This window comes from Hakea prostrata, chromosome 10 (assembly GCF_041222555.1).
Source record: "Hakea prostrata isolate BN-2017 chromosome 10, UWA_Hpros_2, whole genome shotgun sequence".
Classification (NCBI taxonomy): Eukaryota; Viridiplantae; Streptophyta; class Magnoliopsida; order Proteales; family Proteaceae; genus Hakea; species Hakea prostrata.
The window spans coordinates 40,436,002-40,451,025 of NC_142609.1; the positions used below are offsets into that span (position 1 = coordinate 40,436,002).

General features: G+C 35.1%; 3 protein-coding genes across 3 annotated transcripts; 1 reads left to right on the top strand and 2 right to left on the bottom strand.

Moving 5' to 3' along the window:
- The first annotated feature begins 2,178 nt into the window (after positions 1-2,178).
- Positions 2,179-5,313, top strand: LOC149002945 (uncharacterized). The gene is made up of 3 exons (XM_089136140.1): positions 2,179-2,396; positions 3,614-3,948; positions 4,040-5,313. Exons 2-3 carry the CDS (start codon positions 3,619-3,621, stop codon positions 4,604-4,606), a joined length of 897 nt encoding a protein of 298 aa, XP_088992266.1. The 5' UTR covers positions 2,179-2,396; positions 3,614-3,618; the 3' UTR covers positions 4,607-5,313.
- A 769-nt stretch (positions 5,314-6,082) lies between these two features.
- LOC149002946 (auxin-induced protein PCNT115-like) lies at positions 6,083-8,205 on the bottom strand. Its single transcript, XM_089136139.1, has 5 exons — positions 7,746-8,205; positions 7,446-7,646; positions 7,149-7,321; positions 6,956-7,058; positions 6,083-6,625 (listed from the first exon to the last, which is right to left on the bottom strand). Exons 1-5 carry the CDS (start codon positions 7,956-7,958, stop codon positions 6,287-6,289), a joined length of 1,029 nt encoding a protein of 342 aa, XP_088992265.1. The 5' UTR covers positions 7,959-8,205; the 3' UTR covers positions 6,083-6,286.
- A 4,681-nt stretch (positions 8,206-12,886) lies between these two features.
- Positions 12,887-13,315, bottom strand: LOC149002947 (S-protein homolog 24-like). The gene has a single exon (XM_089138786.1). The coding sequence runs from the start codon at positions 13,313-13,315 to the stop codon at positions 12,887-12,889; it is 429 nt and encodes a 142-aa protein (XP_088994912.1).
- Positions 13,316-15,024: the final 1,709 nt, after the last annotated feature.

Genomic DNA, 15,024 nt, shown 5'->3' on the forward strand with positions numbered 1-15,024 from the left:
CGTGAAAAGAGAATTAGACTAGAAATTTCAAAACATTAAGAAGCAGAGGGAGAAATTTCAAAAGGGGGGAGGGTGTCACGAACCCCCTGACCTGGGGGTAGTTCTATCGCTGTAAGCATCAATTAATTATGTCTCGTGTGCAAAGAATTGAGTGAATTGACAATGACCATTACCTCATAAGTAAAAAATAAAAAATACAAATTTTCACGGGTGAGACTTTTTCCAAGTGTATAAAGTTACCCTGCTTTGGAAAAATAAAAAAAAAGTACTTCTGGAAGGATTCCTTAGCTTCATATCTTTGTAGGAAAAAAAGAAAAACATTGCTAACAATAGGGACAACTGTGTTGTGGGGCAGTTGCTCTCTGTGATTTGGATAGTCTCTAAGGAACATTTCTAGTCACCAAGATGGGTACCTTTAATCAATTGTGGTTAATCTTGCTTGGACCTCCATGGATGTCATTTTGTACAATGTCAAATTAAATACAGAAACAGAAGGGGGGGTGTATCTATCATCATCTTCATAATTATTATGGTTGAGAGACAGTGATGGAAAACTATAGTGTGAGTCTCGGTGAATGTGTGAGATCTTGTTCATGTACTTCTGAAATAGCGACGATAACTTTCTATATTGAGGCAGAAAGATATAAGAGGTTTTGGGTTCAAACTTCTGTCCCTCTGCACTTTTCCCTCCTTCTATTCTCTAGACCTATGGACCCCAGTCCTTGTGACTGATTTGATGATGATGACCCAATATGAAAATGTGAGGTCCATCTCCTTTGAGTACAATTTCACATCACACTAAATTAATAATCGGAACAAAATTTGAAAAAACCACCTTGGCCCAATACAACACATGTATACTTATATCAATCTCACCCCATTGGCTGAGACAGGATTTTGTGGTGCGAGATTGGCTACACACCGGTCCAAAATCCAAATTGACTTATAAAGACAATACATGAAATATAGAGATGTCCAAATCAATATAAGCATATATATGTTTTATACTAGTGCTAAAGATACTCATCATATTACTGACATCATTTAATTAAAGTTAAGGGGATACATTTTAGTTAATTAATAATCTTTTGCAATAATCGTATAAAATAAATTAGTGAAATGTTAGGACAAGGTTTTCTACACAGCCATTGTGGAGTTTGGATCCTTTATTTGATAAGATAAAGGTTTTTTACACATATTTTCTCCATATATTAGGAGGGGAGAGTTTATATGGACTTGCTAGGGTTCTACCTTTGATTTATTTTATCGATATCTAAAAATGGGTTCTACTCACAAATTTTTACTCTAACTAATAGAAGATCCCAGTGGTGGAAAGATAACCATCTTTCATATTATATGAATGTTAAAAAAAGATTTTTTTTTTGGTAAATAGAAAAAGATAATTCATGAGAGAAAGAAAGAGCAAAGCACATTGATTACATTTGTAAATTTCAAAATTTTCAAGTGTATCAACATTCAAATACCAAGTTCGAACCAAGCTCAATAAAGTTACCTTTGGCTTATGCATTATGAATGTTTTGGTCAATTGCTCAATCATGTAACATAATAATCATTTGGAAAAGGGTTGTGTAAGAAAATGATTCTGGTCTTTGAATAGTTGAATATTTAAGGCAACATTCTCAAAGCCATTAAAGCAAACTAGCACCTTTTGTGTCTTTCATTTGGTGTTTTTCTCCTGGTATAGAATAAAATTTTATCGGATTAAAGAGCTCTTATAAGTATTGGCATCAACCTCATAAAGATGGTTAAGCTAAGGATCAGAAGATGGCCAACATTATTAGAAACTTCACAGACAAAGCCACCCTAGCTAAGAAATAAGTTGTAGAATTTGTAAATCTTAGAGTATAGAAAAACTCATAATGGGCAAAGAGGCTTTAAGCTTACAAAGGTATTAAACAATTGGTTTGTGGAGAAGAAAAAACGATAGTTTATGCAATTCATCGAGAATGAAATTTTTGAGCAGATTCAATAACTAAACACTCTGCCCTTCAACAAGATTCTTTCCTCTCATTCATTCCACCACCTTGTATTAATTGGTCTCTCCTTTTAGAGTTAGATACTCTAGAATGCAATATTATGCTAGTTTTTACCAAAAAAAAAAAAAAAAAAAAAAAAAGGATCGGATGTATCAGCCGAATTGTGAATTGGTATCAACTTGTATCGGTACAAATAACAGAATCAGATTCCTAGCCCGATACAATTTCAATTGATCAATACGGATTGTGAACCAATGAAACTGAGGGTGGTCAAAATTAGGGATTTTGTTACCTGTTCCGAGAAAACATCTGTTCTGTTTCTCACGTAGTTTTCCAGAACACATTGGAGAACACAGAGGCCGACGGAAAGCTCGTTCTTCCACCGCCGGAGAAACTCAGGTACGATACGATATTCCTCTCGGACGTCTCTGCTTGTTCGTCACCTTCTCCGGCTCCGGCATCGTTCCTTTCCTTCTCACTTCTTTCCCTTCAATGTACTTCGAAACCAGATACGCAATTCGCTTCCGTTCTTCGATATTTATCATCTATCTGTCTGTCTCTGTCTCTCTGGTCTCCCTCTATACAAAATCATTATCGGGTTTTTTTGTTCCTCTCACCTTTTCCTATCTCATCCTGTGTCTGAACCTATGGCAATTGATAGCTTGGTGATTGAAACGTTTTTAGGTTTTAATTTTTCTCCATTTCGATTTTAATGATGCAATTATGCTTGAGTACTAGATTACTTAGTATATTCTCAATTGCCTTTTTCGTTGTTCTTGAATTCAGAATCGGTGAACTTTTTGAGTGAAGCAAGCTATGAAGTAAATTTAAAGAACTCATATTGTTAGAACAAACACTAATAAATCACGAACAGAAACTGAAACTGAAACAAATTGAAAGAATAAAGAGACTTAACGCGATTCACACACCAACATAGTGTGTTAGCTCCAGGTGCAAAGAAACAAGAACTTTCACCATGAAGGAAAAACTTTACAATGGAGACCTGAATCCAATGTTACAAAACTCACACCCAAAACCCTAGGACAAAAATCTCAAATTTCACAATATGTTGGTTTGGGTCCAACTTCAAAATGAAAATACTGAAACGTGATATTATTCTTCACAATTACTTGTTGCCATGGTAATTATTGGAGTTGATTTCTGCCTCAGCTTTCTGATAACATCATACTTATACAGGCAGCATAGCTTATTTTAATATGTTATCACGTTATCCTGTTGTGTTTTGCACAACACGATGATTTAGAGAAATAGAGTAGTGCAGCAAGTGTTTCTTTTTGTATTAACAAAAGTACTCCAACTAGTTGAGCTTCATATACAAGCATGTTAGTGTTACTTGAGAACTGTCTTTTTGTGGTTGTGGTTGGTAAATTAAATGAAGAACTTAAATACTTGATGGACGACCTTTGATTAAGATGATGCTGTTTAGTAAATTTCTTACATGCTTGTTTACAACTTATTCTGTAATCATGTTTGTCTTGATCATTTCCTAACACTTGCAATATGGTAGGAGAACAGGGATATGATCATTTTGAGCCTCTACATCAATTTGATTAAGTTAACTGAATCCTATATTTTCTGGTTTTGTTGAATATTAGAGGATATGTCTAACAGTTCAAGCCCCAATTATGAGTCTGCAAAATGGACAAAGAAAGAAGTAGATACTTTTGTAATGGTAATGCTAGAAGAAGTTAAGAAAGGCAACAAGACAGTCACCACCTTCAGTAAGGTAGGGTGGAGCAATATTAAAAATCAACTGGAAACCAAACTTGGTCGTAGTTTTCATCCGTCACAGATTCGCAACAAAATGAACAAACTGAGGATTGATTATCACAATTTCAAAAAACTGTTGGAGACATCGGGTGTTAGTTGGAATGATGTGACTAGGGTTTGCACTGTTGAAGATGATGGTGTCTGGGACAAGCACATTGAGGTAATAGAGTGCTCAATCCTTGTCTTTTTGCCATGATGTAATCACAAAAAACGTGTACTAATTTTTATAGTTGGCTCTTATAAAATTTCAGGTGAACCCAAGCTGGGCAAAGTTTAGGAAGAATGGATTGCATCAGTGGCCGGAACTACACATGATATTTGGTGGTTCTTCTGCATTTGGAGGAGACAGTGCAAATATAAATGCTGATGATGTTCCCAACACAGCTGAAGAAATTGATCAAGATGTTGAACAGTTTCTTCCTAATAGTCCTTATCATGGAGGGTTGGATGATTATAATGGTGGGGAGGCAGAAGACAATTCTCCAGTTATTAACCAAAGGCTTGACAAAACACCCAGAACCGTTAGGAAGAGAAACATGGCCTTAGAATGTGCAATGGCCGACAAAACCATGCCTGATACATCTAGAGCCAGGATGGAGAGGTATAATAGTACCTCATCCACATCTCCTTCTCCTCAACCAGCAAGTATAGATTACAGCATTACTCAGTGTATGTCGGTGCTGAGCAACCTGCCTATGGTTGGGAAGGATTTATATATTAGGGCAGTCAAGAGGATGATGGATGACCCTCATTGGAGAGAGGCCTTCATTGCTTGTCCCCATGACAAGAAAATGTGGCTTGTGGAGATGCTAGAGTGATGATGTGGTTGTTCCTTCTTTCATAGGTTACATGATTGTGAGCTAATGTGGATTTTTATACTTTACCATAAGTAACTGTAGTTGTAGTTGTTTTTATACATCTGGGGATGTTTCTACTATGTTTTAAATTCATGGATGATGACTTTATTGGTTAGGCATTTCTGAAACATGTGGAACTTTTTTTATAATCTCTTTGATAAATATTTCATGATGAAAGGCTGCTACAGTGATTATTGTTAATAAATTTGAGTATTATAGTAATAATACAATAAGTTCTAACTGTAATAGTGTTGAGTTCTGGATATGTTACAGTAATTGCAAGTGAAATTGATTATAGTATCCCATATGAACAGCTGAATTAGGTTGTTTTTTATTCATCAAAAACAGAGGGGGAGCATTTGTTCAGACTTGCTTTTGTTTCTACATATTTCTCTGAAACTTTCCATGCTAAATGGCTATGCAAGGATGTGAGTCTAACATGGAGTTGCATGGGTAAATGGGATTGTGTCTGGGTAAGTAACTGATACTACGAGTAGTTTATGGAGTGGCATTTGTTCATAAACTTATGGTATCTAATGAAACATTATAGTTGGTTACATCATAGTCGTTCTGTTGAATAAATTGCAATCTTTGTGCATACAAGTCAAGAGGAGGCTGGAAATAGAGTAACTGAAGAAAGGTTAAAGCACTCAGGAGATGCTATTAATTGTTACTTGGAGATGGTAAGTATATAAAAACAACTACTACTCAGCCTTTCTTGTCTATGCTAGGTTTCACTATCCGTCTTCCCTTATTTTTATAGTATGACTCTAACTATATGCCTTAATACTTATTGCACTTAGAATATTTTTGGCTGCGAACTGTTTTTCTAGCAATTTTGTGCAGTGTATTAGAACTAAAGTTGGAATCTTGTATAGATTAAGATTATGTTAGTGTCATTATGGGATAGTATTACTGTTGAGTACCATAGGGAATGCATATCCTCCTCTATAAAGGACATTAGGGGGTACGAGCAGAATGCAATGTGTGCAACACTTTGCTGTAGCAGTTTTATGATGCAATGAATACCAGAAGTACCAATGGAATTTTCATAATTATCGAGTTTAGTGTAGTAGTGACTACATAGTTCCTTCCAAATGTTATTTCTGTTATTCTTCTGTTCCTGAATCATTTATACACCCTATAACCAAAAGATACTCTGCTCACATAGATCGTATCAGTCTTCTTCTGAATTCCAATGTCAAACTGATGATGTTGAAGCTAAAGTGGGGAGGGAGTTGGGGAACATAAGTTTGATGTGGGAACTGTAGTTAGTGTATTCAAATGCTGTGGCGGTATCTGGAAAATCTAGGTTATTGGAAAGGTGGTATTAAACATGAGTGCTATTAAAGGATCTTGCTTAAAGATCCTGATATTTTTTAAGAAGCATTGCAATATGTTCCTAGCCTTGAACCCTGTCAAGCTGGTTGTAGAGTGCTTAGACTTTTGCTTGCATTGAAAATAATCAAAATACATTGAACAGCTTATCTGATTTGCATCTTGCGGAACAGAGGCATAATACTGACAGCCCGTCAACCTTATTTCATTACACTATGAAATTCCAACTACAGAAGGAAGGTGATGTTACATTTTAATAGCTTTTTTAGCTTCATGGTATGAGCTGATCATGGAGTGGTAAAATTATTGACCAGTCCAAGTTGATGGCTCAGGGGTGTTTGCAAACTTCCAAGTTTTCGCCAAATGGAAGGATGGATATCTATCCCCCTTAACACCTGAAGCCAAGGATTCCAGTTCAGCCATTTCTTCAGGGGATAGTTTCACAGATAAAGCGCCGATGTTCTGGTTGAAGTTTTCAATCTTGGTGGTGCCTGGTATGGGACAGACGTCGTCTCCTTGATGATGAACCCATGCCAATGCAAGCTGAGCAGGAGTGCACCCTTTTCTTGCAGAAATTTTGGTTATTTGCTCGAAAATGTGTTTGTTGTGTTCAACATTCTCAGGGTGGAACCTTGGATGCATCTACAAATCATCAGAGAAACACTCTTGTTATCAATCAAGGTTTCCAAAAATAGAATCAAAATTAAATTTGTTCAATGTTTTTCGGCTGAGCTGAGCTCAACCTGATCTGATCTCTAAGGTTCTCAGGCTGAGCTTGATTTAAAAAAAAACCCAACCCAACCCAACTCTGGTGTTCCATACACATGGCAGCCCAGCTTTTTCTTTCCAGCCCCACCTAGAAGGGCTTACCAATCTGTACCTGGTGAAGGCATGGCAAGTGCTCCATATGATTTTGTCATTCAGGTTATGATTCATGAATAAATTGGGTCTCATAAATAAAGAAATACAAACCTTTCTTCCGTCACTGTCAGGAATACTTTCTAGGAGTTTGGGCCCAGAAGAGAGGAAGCCTCTACCTAGAGGGCTGTATGCCACAATACCTATTCCAAGTTCCCTGATAATCAAGAAAACTGAGATCAGAAATTTCGTGTGTTTTGTACTGGATGAATAAGAAATGATATTGGAATATGATTGAACAACTTACCTGCAGGTGGGTATTATTTCTTCCTCTACATCTCTTGACCACAAGGACCATTCCAATTGCACTGCTGTTATGGGGTGGACAGCATGAGCTCTCCTTATTGTGGAGGCAGATGCTTCAGATAATCCAATATACTTGATCTTCCCCTCTTCCACTAGTTTTTTCAGCTCACCCATCTAACACAGAAAGTCAATAAGTGATAAGAAGGTTTGGTTTCAATCCGTTTTGGATTCAGTTTATCTCCATGACACCACAAACTTGTTCAAAAGACATACAGAGAAGGCAAGAAAGATAACCCACCGTGACTTCAATTGGAACTTGGGTATCAATTCGGTGCTGATAGTAGAGATCAATGCAATCAATCTTAAGTCTCTTCAAGCTTGCCTCACAGGCAGCCCTTGCATATGCTGGATCTCCTTTTACTTCCCATTTCCCATCCAAAATTTGGTTCCCAAACTTAGTAGCCAATTCCACCTTCTCTCTCATCCCCTCTTTCAGAGCCTAAAAATGGGGATGGAAGAACATAAAAATCCTTGAAAACCTGACAACAAAGAGATAAAAATTTGAAACACTTTGTAGAAAAGATCCAAAAACAGTTACCTTTCCAAGAAGGATCTCATTCGTGTGTGGACCATAAACATCAGAGGTGTCAAGAAAGGTGACACCACTGTTAATAGAGTGGTGGATAAGGGTGATCATTTCCTCGTCTGGCTTTGGAAAACCATAAGCTACTGACATGCCCATGCAACCAAGGCCCTGGGCTGAGACTTCCAGGCCTTGTGACCCCAATTTGATCCTCCTTATACTTGCCATCGTCTTGTTTACAGTAATCTTAGGCACCACCAAAGAACTTATACTGACACTCTCTTCTTATGTTCGAGCATCACCTTCTTGTATTTATAGAAATAAACATGGGACACATTACACTTGGTCCATTCGCTAGTTGCTTGATGTAATGCATGACAGAAGCCAGAAGAAAGTATGAGAAGAGGATTTTGCTTCAGTCCTGCGAGTTTGACCGTTTTAGTGGCCGAGATCAAAATTTAGACAGAAATTTCAATCCCACGACTGCAATTTCCTCCGTTTTAGTGGCCGAGATCAAAATTTCGACAGAAATTTCAATCCCACGACTGCAATTTCCTCTGGGCATAAATACACAGGACTGAAGCTCGATCCATGAGGCAGCACCTACGTCATTAACTCCCTGAAGCATCCTCAGAAGCTAATAAAATGAGAAAAATAGAGGTTGTTTCCACCCCTACAGCTTGGGCATTAGTCAAACTTCTATTTGAATACTCCAAAATCAACTTTGATGTAATGGATGACAGAAGCTAGTTCTAGGGGGATTCAAAAACGTCAGTACCTACGTCATTACCACCCTGAAGCATATCTTCATAAGCTAATAAAAATAAGAAAAATAGAGGTGGTTTCCATTCTACAGCTTGAGCATTACTCCAACTTCTTGAATACCTACAAAATCAACTTGGATTTGGAATTTAGGATGGAGATGTGTTACCAAAATGCAAATAGTTTGTTAGGTTTTTTTATTAAAAATTTATATTAAGTTTCAAAATTAGTATTTTGTATTTTTTTTATTTAATTGTTTTGGTAGTGTGTGGGACCCTTGAGGTAAGGGTGGTAATGAGGCACCATGAATAAAGAAGGCCCTTCATGACCTTAGTTATGAGGCTCTTCATGACATTGGTAATGGGTCTTAATGATCTTGATCATGGTGGTGTGGTGGGGTTACTTGAAGGGTGGAATTTACTTCAATTCTAACTCTTGACCATTAATTCTCATTTCAACTTCATGACCATTCATGGTCATTACCATGAGTGGGGTTGAGGTTATTGAATGGATTAAATTCAATTCATTGCCTTAAGAATCCTAAGGGGTGTAAGGTGAGGTTTGGGCCTATATAAACCCAACATTTCCTTGCATGTGGTGTGCAATTGTGGTGTGCAATAGAGACACTCCTCACTCACATTGTTTGTTTTACAAAGTTCATTTCTTTCTTGAGTTGTCTAAGTGTTGTGCTTTAGCTTTTGGCTCCTTGAAGGGATTAGAAGAACTACCTCATCTTCTAGTTGGAGGTTGCTTTATCTTGGAGGTGGTGGTGCGAAGAACCCTTAGTAGTAGGGTGCATCAATTACCTTAAAGACAGCATCAAGGTGTGACTCAACTTCATCGATCGGTTGCAACTACAAGCTCTTCGGATTTGCTAAAGATCTTCATCTCTCAATTGTATTGCAATTTCATTCTTGTATGTTTGAAGAATTTGTTATACAATTACCCCAACATAGTTCCACCAGCTATGGAAAGAGATTTGCTTCTATAATTATAGAAGAACATGAAGATTTGGTCATTTGTGGAATTAAGGAAATCTGTATCCATTTTTGAGGAATCAGTTGGCTTAACAAAGGTTCTTTGTGGTATTAATTCTCATTCTATATTAAGCATGCCTATTTAAAAGAAATGAATATAAGAATTTATTTTTGGTTAAGTACAAAAAATGATTTGGTGACTTTTTTTGAGAATAAATTATAGAATAAAAATAAATTTGATATATCAAAATGAAAATTTATTAAAAAATAAAATTAATACAAAAAGAGCTCTATTGATCCTGTTGAAATGAGAATGAGAATAGATATAAAAAAGAGCCAAAGACATCATTAAAATGGTTTTGGGAAATCTTTACCTTTTTATCAGACATTCATTCTGTTTTGATTTCTCTCTTCTCATGTAGCAAATGATCCTGTTGTATGCGCTAGATGAAGTAGAAAGATTTTTTTAGTAGCAAAGAGCAACTTTTTTCTTCTTTAATTAATTTTCCATTTGTTGACTTGCAGAGTTAAAAAATTAATAAACAAGAGAAAGACAGGCAGGAAGCTTTAAACATGAAATGCAGAACATGAATCATGACGTAATGTCTTATGTCTATCTTAAATTTCACCATTCAGATCTTTGTTCTTCTGGGTATTTTACAAGGAGAGCTTGGCAAGCCTGGCACTAGGAGCCTTTACCCTATCACCCTGAGCTTAAATAAGCCTTAACGCTGGAACTTTCAATCCTAACAGAAAGTGTTAGGATTTTCATTTTGTAAAGCACAGAGGCAAGGTCAGTTCAGCATGAATGACAAAGACAAAGTCGTCAGTTCTAATCAAGAAGCTTAATTTCATGGAAATTCTTCCCCTCCTACTAAATCCAAGTAAGAAATCATTGAATCAGCAAATAAATTCGAGTATTGAGAGCTCACGAGTTCAGATCTCTCTCCTTTCTTTTTGAAGATTAGTTGAAGTGTGCATAAGCTGGCTGGATATATCCAACCAAAGGGGAAAAATGTGAGTTGTTTCTAGATGCTGAAGATGCAATGGTAAAAAGACCCAAACTTATGTGGCTTTAGAGTATTTAATTTAAACAGGTGCCTAAAGTAGACCATCCTAAGCTAGCACACGTAATAGACTATCCAAGGTGAGAGAAGTCAAAATGGTTGAAATTAACTATGGATGATTGCTGAGCTTGTGAAAGAAAGGCATTTGTTGTATCCTCATTGATTTTCTTATCCTTTAAAATTACTTTTCTTATAGTTATCAGAACTCCTATGCTTATAATTGTTATATCAATGAGTAATGTTTTTGCAAGAAAGTACAAGTCTAAATCCTTTACCTGTCAAGATAGAAGTATATGAACCAGAGGTGGGAACCCTAGTGAATTTCACATAGACCTCAACCTATTATGTGGTGAAGAAACACAAAGTAAACACATACCTATCTGGGGAGGGATTATGATTCATCACTCCTCATGGAGTTTAGAGCATTGATGAACACATTTATGTGTGAAATCTTAGGGTATAAAACATGTATTTTACACACTAGAGTAGAGTATAATTATCTTGGGTTTTATGTTGTTTTTGATGATTTTATGAATTTTTAGGACTTGAATGAATATATTTGGAGTTTTGGGTATGGAACATGCAATTTTACACGTCAAGATGTCCGTTCAAATTCTCAAGTGCGAAAAATGAGCTTGATCTGAAGCATGATGGGTTAGAGATGTGATTATGGGCCAACTCCAAAATATCTTAAAAAAAAAAAAAAGCCAACTTTGATTTTCGGCTAAGATCATATTAGAATTTTTATTTTATTGTGATTGACAAATGTATGGGCCTGCAAGGGTCAAAGATTAGGATTTTCTATTTTTTGGTTAGATTTTCTAGAATATTTTATTTAATTGAATTTTATTTATTTTCTTAATTGTTCTTCTCTCCACTTTCTATTTTATTTACTTTCTTATTCCCTTAATAACCAACCCACTTATATTTTTGTTAACAAACTATATAATTTTTTATTTTCTTTCTCTTTCTTCTCCACATTCTCCACGTTTAAGTCAAATAAAGTTTTTTTTATTTTTTATTTTTTTCTCCACTTATTCTCTCTCTCTCTCAATACTTAAAATTTCTAATTAATTTAGCATTTTTAATTAATTTAGCTTTTTTTTTTTATTTTACTCCTTTTTATTATACTTATTATTATTATTATTATTATTATTATTATTATTATTATTATTATTATTATTATTATTATTTTATTTCCTTATTTGTAAACCATTCTCCATCTCCTATAAATATTATCTTCCTTTTAAGTCTAGTTTACACTTTATTTTCTCTTTGGTTTATTTTAGTCTTTTACTTTCTATTCTTTTTAGCTTGTTCTAGGTTTTCTCTAGTTCTTTGATTAATTTGTGGGTTCTACCGTTCTAGTTTTAGATTGAATGTTTAGGTTTTAATATTCTATGTAATGCAAGGAATGTTGAAGTTGTGTAATTTATTTTATGCAAGTGTATTTCCTTTATTTTTATCAATACAATTTCAAGTTCAAGTTTCAAGTTTGAGGATTCGTTTTGCTCTCTGGGTTTAGTAATTGCAGATCTTGATTATTCTAAATCTGGTTGTTAGGGTTGGTTAAGATTCGAATTGTTTGTTGAAGTTTTTTTTAGAGATTCAAAGATGCAAGTGAGTAACCTTTGCTGATAATCTTCTCTAGATCCCCCCTCCATTCCCATTTCTGTCTACCCCTCCGTATTCTTTATTTAGGATTTATTTTTCTCATTTATTTTTATTTTCAGCATTTATTTATTGTTATCCTTTCCCCTTAGATCGTTGATAAAAAATTAATATCCTTTCCCCCGATCGGTGGACTGTAAGTTACGGCAAAGGGTCCACGGTCAAAGTCACTATAATTATACTTCCCTTCCCACGATCCAGATCTGATACTCGGATTACTTCCCTTTTATTTTGATTGTTCGCATTTTTTTTTCCTTATCTATTATTTATGCGTCGGTTGTATTTGCTTTATTTTAAGTCTCAAATTCGATTGCATTAGATGTATGGATTATGATCGTTATCATTACATTCTTGCATTATCATTAAGAGATTAAATTTTAAGTGGCATATCTCCCAGAGATCGAACTGTTAGCTGCACAATATTGTGCACTTGCGCTTATTTGTTTTTGCAAACAAGAATGAATATATATCTTTTGAATTTTGAAAATACTCAAAAACCATGTCCAGATATTTTATTCATAGACGCCAGGATCAGCACAAGATGAGACTCAAAGATTTATTACTTGGGGATCAAATTCACACAAAGCAGCTGGAAAAAGCAAAAGAGAAAAGTTTAGACCAGCAATCCAATAACACGAATACTCAAAGCAATCGAGCCATCCCTTCTCTTTTTCTCTCTCTACGGTTTATGCCATGCTGCTACCAGCCTTGGATGTTCTGGTTTGTCTTTATCTATAAGGTGAATCCCATCAAGATGAGCAGCAGCAGTGCAGTCTATGCAATCATCCTTTTTTACATCAAAAATATGTCCACTAGAAACTCCTTTAGTGACACCACCAATTTCATACCAGAAATCACAATAGTACAAGGTAGAAGAAGTAAAATTTATACAGAAATGCCATTCGAATTGCTCACCGTAATCGCGAACCTTAATTCCGAAATCATCATCCTTTGATCTACAATGGAAACGCAATTTAATTCCTTCGTCCATCCAGTTCTGCAATCTTACATATACTCCTGTGGTGAAGTAACACCCAGAAACCCAAGATGAAGAGAAGTGCACCATCATCACAGCAAGAATTAGAACGATTCTCGTAAAACTACCCATTGCTCTATCTAATTTTTGCTTCTTTCTAAGCTTCTTCTCCCCTCTTAACTATTTATAGATGAGTCTTATTCTTTCCAAACCTGTTTTTCGCTGTAGGATTGGAAGTGATTAAGACTAGATTTGGAAAAATGTTGCAAATAAATGGATGAATGAAACATTGATTTTTTTCACAAGAAAAATAACTCTCATAAAATAGAAAGTTACAATGATTAATAAATCTACCTAAAATTGAAGATTTCAAGAAAATATTAGAATTAGTAACCTACATAAAGTATAACATTTATATTACAATAATTGACTTTCTGAAATTGTAGATATGCAAAATAATGACTGTAAGCTTCCGAATATTGAAGATGTGGATAATAATATTAGGGGGTGTCAATTAAACCCTGTTGACCCGACTAGGCCCAAACCCACCCTGAACCTGGTCGGATCCAAACCCGATTTTTTCAAACCAAAGTGTAGGCTTTGGTTATAAAACAACGGGCCTTGACAGGGTTGGGTCGGATTTGTGTTTAGCCTTGGCCAACTTGACCCTATGCTAGTTAATTTGATTAAAGTTTACTTAAAACTTAAATTTAATACAAATATTGAATACCATTGCATAGTTTCTTAGTTGGTAAGATCACTAACTTTCAATAAAAAAGTTGTGAGTTTGATTTTTGTTGGTAGCAATATTATTAGATCTGTTTTGGTGATTGGTAGAGAGGTACATTCTCGGCCAACACAGAGCTGTTCTAGTGGTGAAACCAACACCTTTTAATGAAAAAGGTCAAGGGTTCAACTTTGCTAAGGCATATTAATATCCACATCCCCCGGCTTAATAAGCCTCTTTGTACCAAAAAAAAAAGAAAAAGAAAGGTATATTTTCGTTTTGTTTAAATGGAAATTTAGATTATATTTTCATTTAAACAAAACTACCTTCTTAAAATAGCAATATTCTTTTTCTATAGGATTGGAAGTGTTAAGACTAGATTAGGAAAAAAATTGCATATAAATGCATAAATGAAAGATTTGACTTTTTCCAGGAGAAAAATATCACTCTTAAAATAGAAAATTACAATAAGAAATAAATCTACCTAGAATTAAAGATTTCAAGAAAATATTATAATGAGTAATCTACCTAAAATATAAAATGTATACAGATATACCCAGATTACAATAATTGACTTTCTAAAATTGAAGATATGCAAAATAATAATTGTAAACTTTCTAATATTGAAGATATGGAGAATAAAATTAGGGGTGTCAATAAAACCCTGTTGATCCGGCTAGGCCCAAACCCGCCTTGAACACGGTTCGATCCCAACCCTATTTTTTCAACCCGAAGTGCAGGCTTGGGCTATAAAATAATGAGCCTTGACAGGGTTGGGTCGGTTCGGGTTTAGCCCTTGGCCAACCGGACCCTATGTTAGTTTAATTTGATTAAAGTTTACTTAAAGCTTAAATTTAATACAAACTGAATACCATTGCATGGTTGCTCAGTTGGTAAGATCAATAACTTTCAATAAAGACGTTGTTGTTATAAAATGGAAAAATATATTCAAGACAAGAAAGAGAATTAGGACAAGATGAGTTCAACTCTTCTATTGAGTTATTCATTACATATTTATAATGGAACTAAAATCTTCTCCGATATGGAAATAGGATAGTCTACAAAGAAATAGAATATATGATTTTTGCATTCCATTCTCTTCCCTCATCTTATG

Excerpts from the sequence above, each read along its gene's own strand:
- LOC149002946 (XM_089136139.1), bottom strand. The coding sequence starts at position 7,958 with ATGGCAAGTATAAGGAGGATCAAATTGGGGTCACAAGGCCTGGAAGTC. Across the intron at positions 7,322-7,445 it reads AAGTTCCAATTGAAGTCACG|ATGGGTGAGCTGAAAAAACT; the intron begins GTGGGTTATCTT and ends TTTCTGTGTTAG. Across the intron at positions 6,626-6,955 it reads CTGACAGTGACGGAAGAAAG|ATGCATCCAAGGTTCCACCC; the intron begins GTTTGTATTTCT and ends GATGATTTGTAG.
- LOC149002947 (XM_089138786.1), bottom strand. The coding sequence starts at position 13,315 with ATGGGTAGTTTTACGAGAATCGTTCTAATTCTTGCTGTGATGATGGTG.
- LOC149002945 (XM_089136140.1), top strand. The coding sequence starts at position 3,619 with ATGTCTAACAGTTCAAGCCCCAATTATGAGTCTGCAAAATGGACAAAG. Across the intron at positions 3,949-4,039 it reads TCTGGGACAAGCACATTGAG|GTGAACCCAAGCTGGGCAAA; the intron begins GTAATAGAGTGC and ends ATAAAATTTCAG.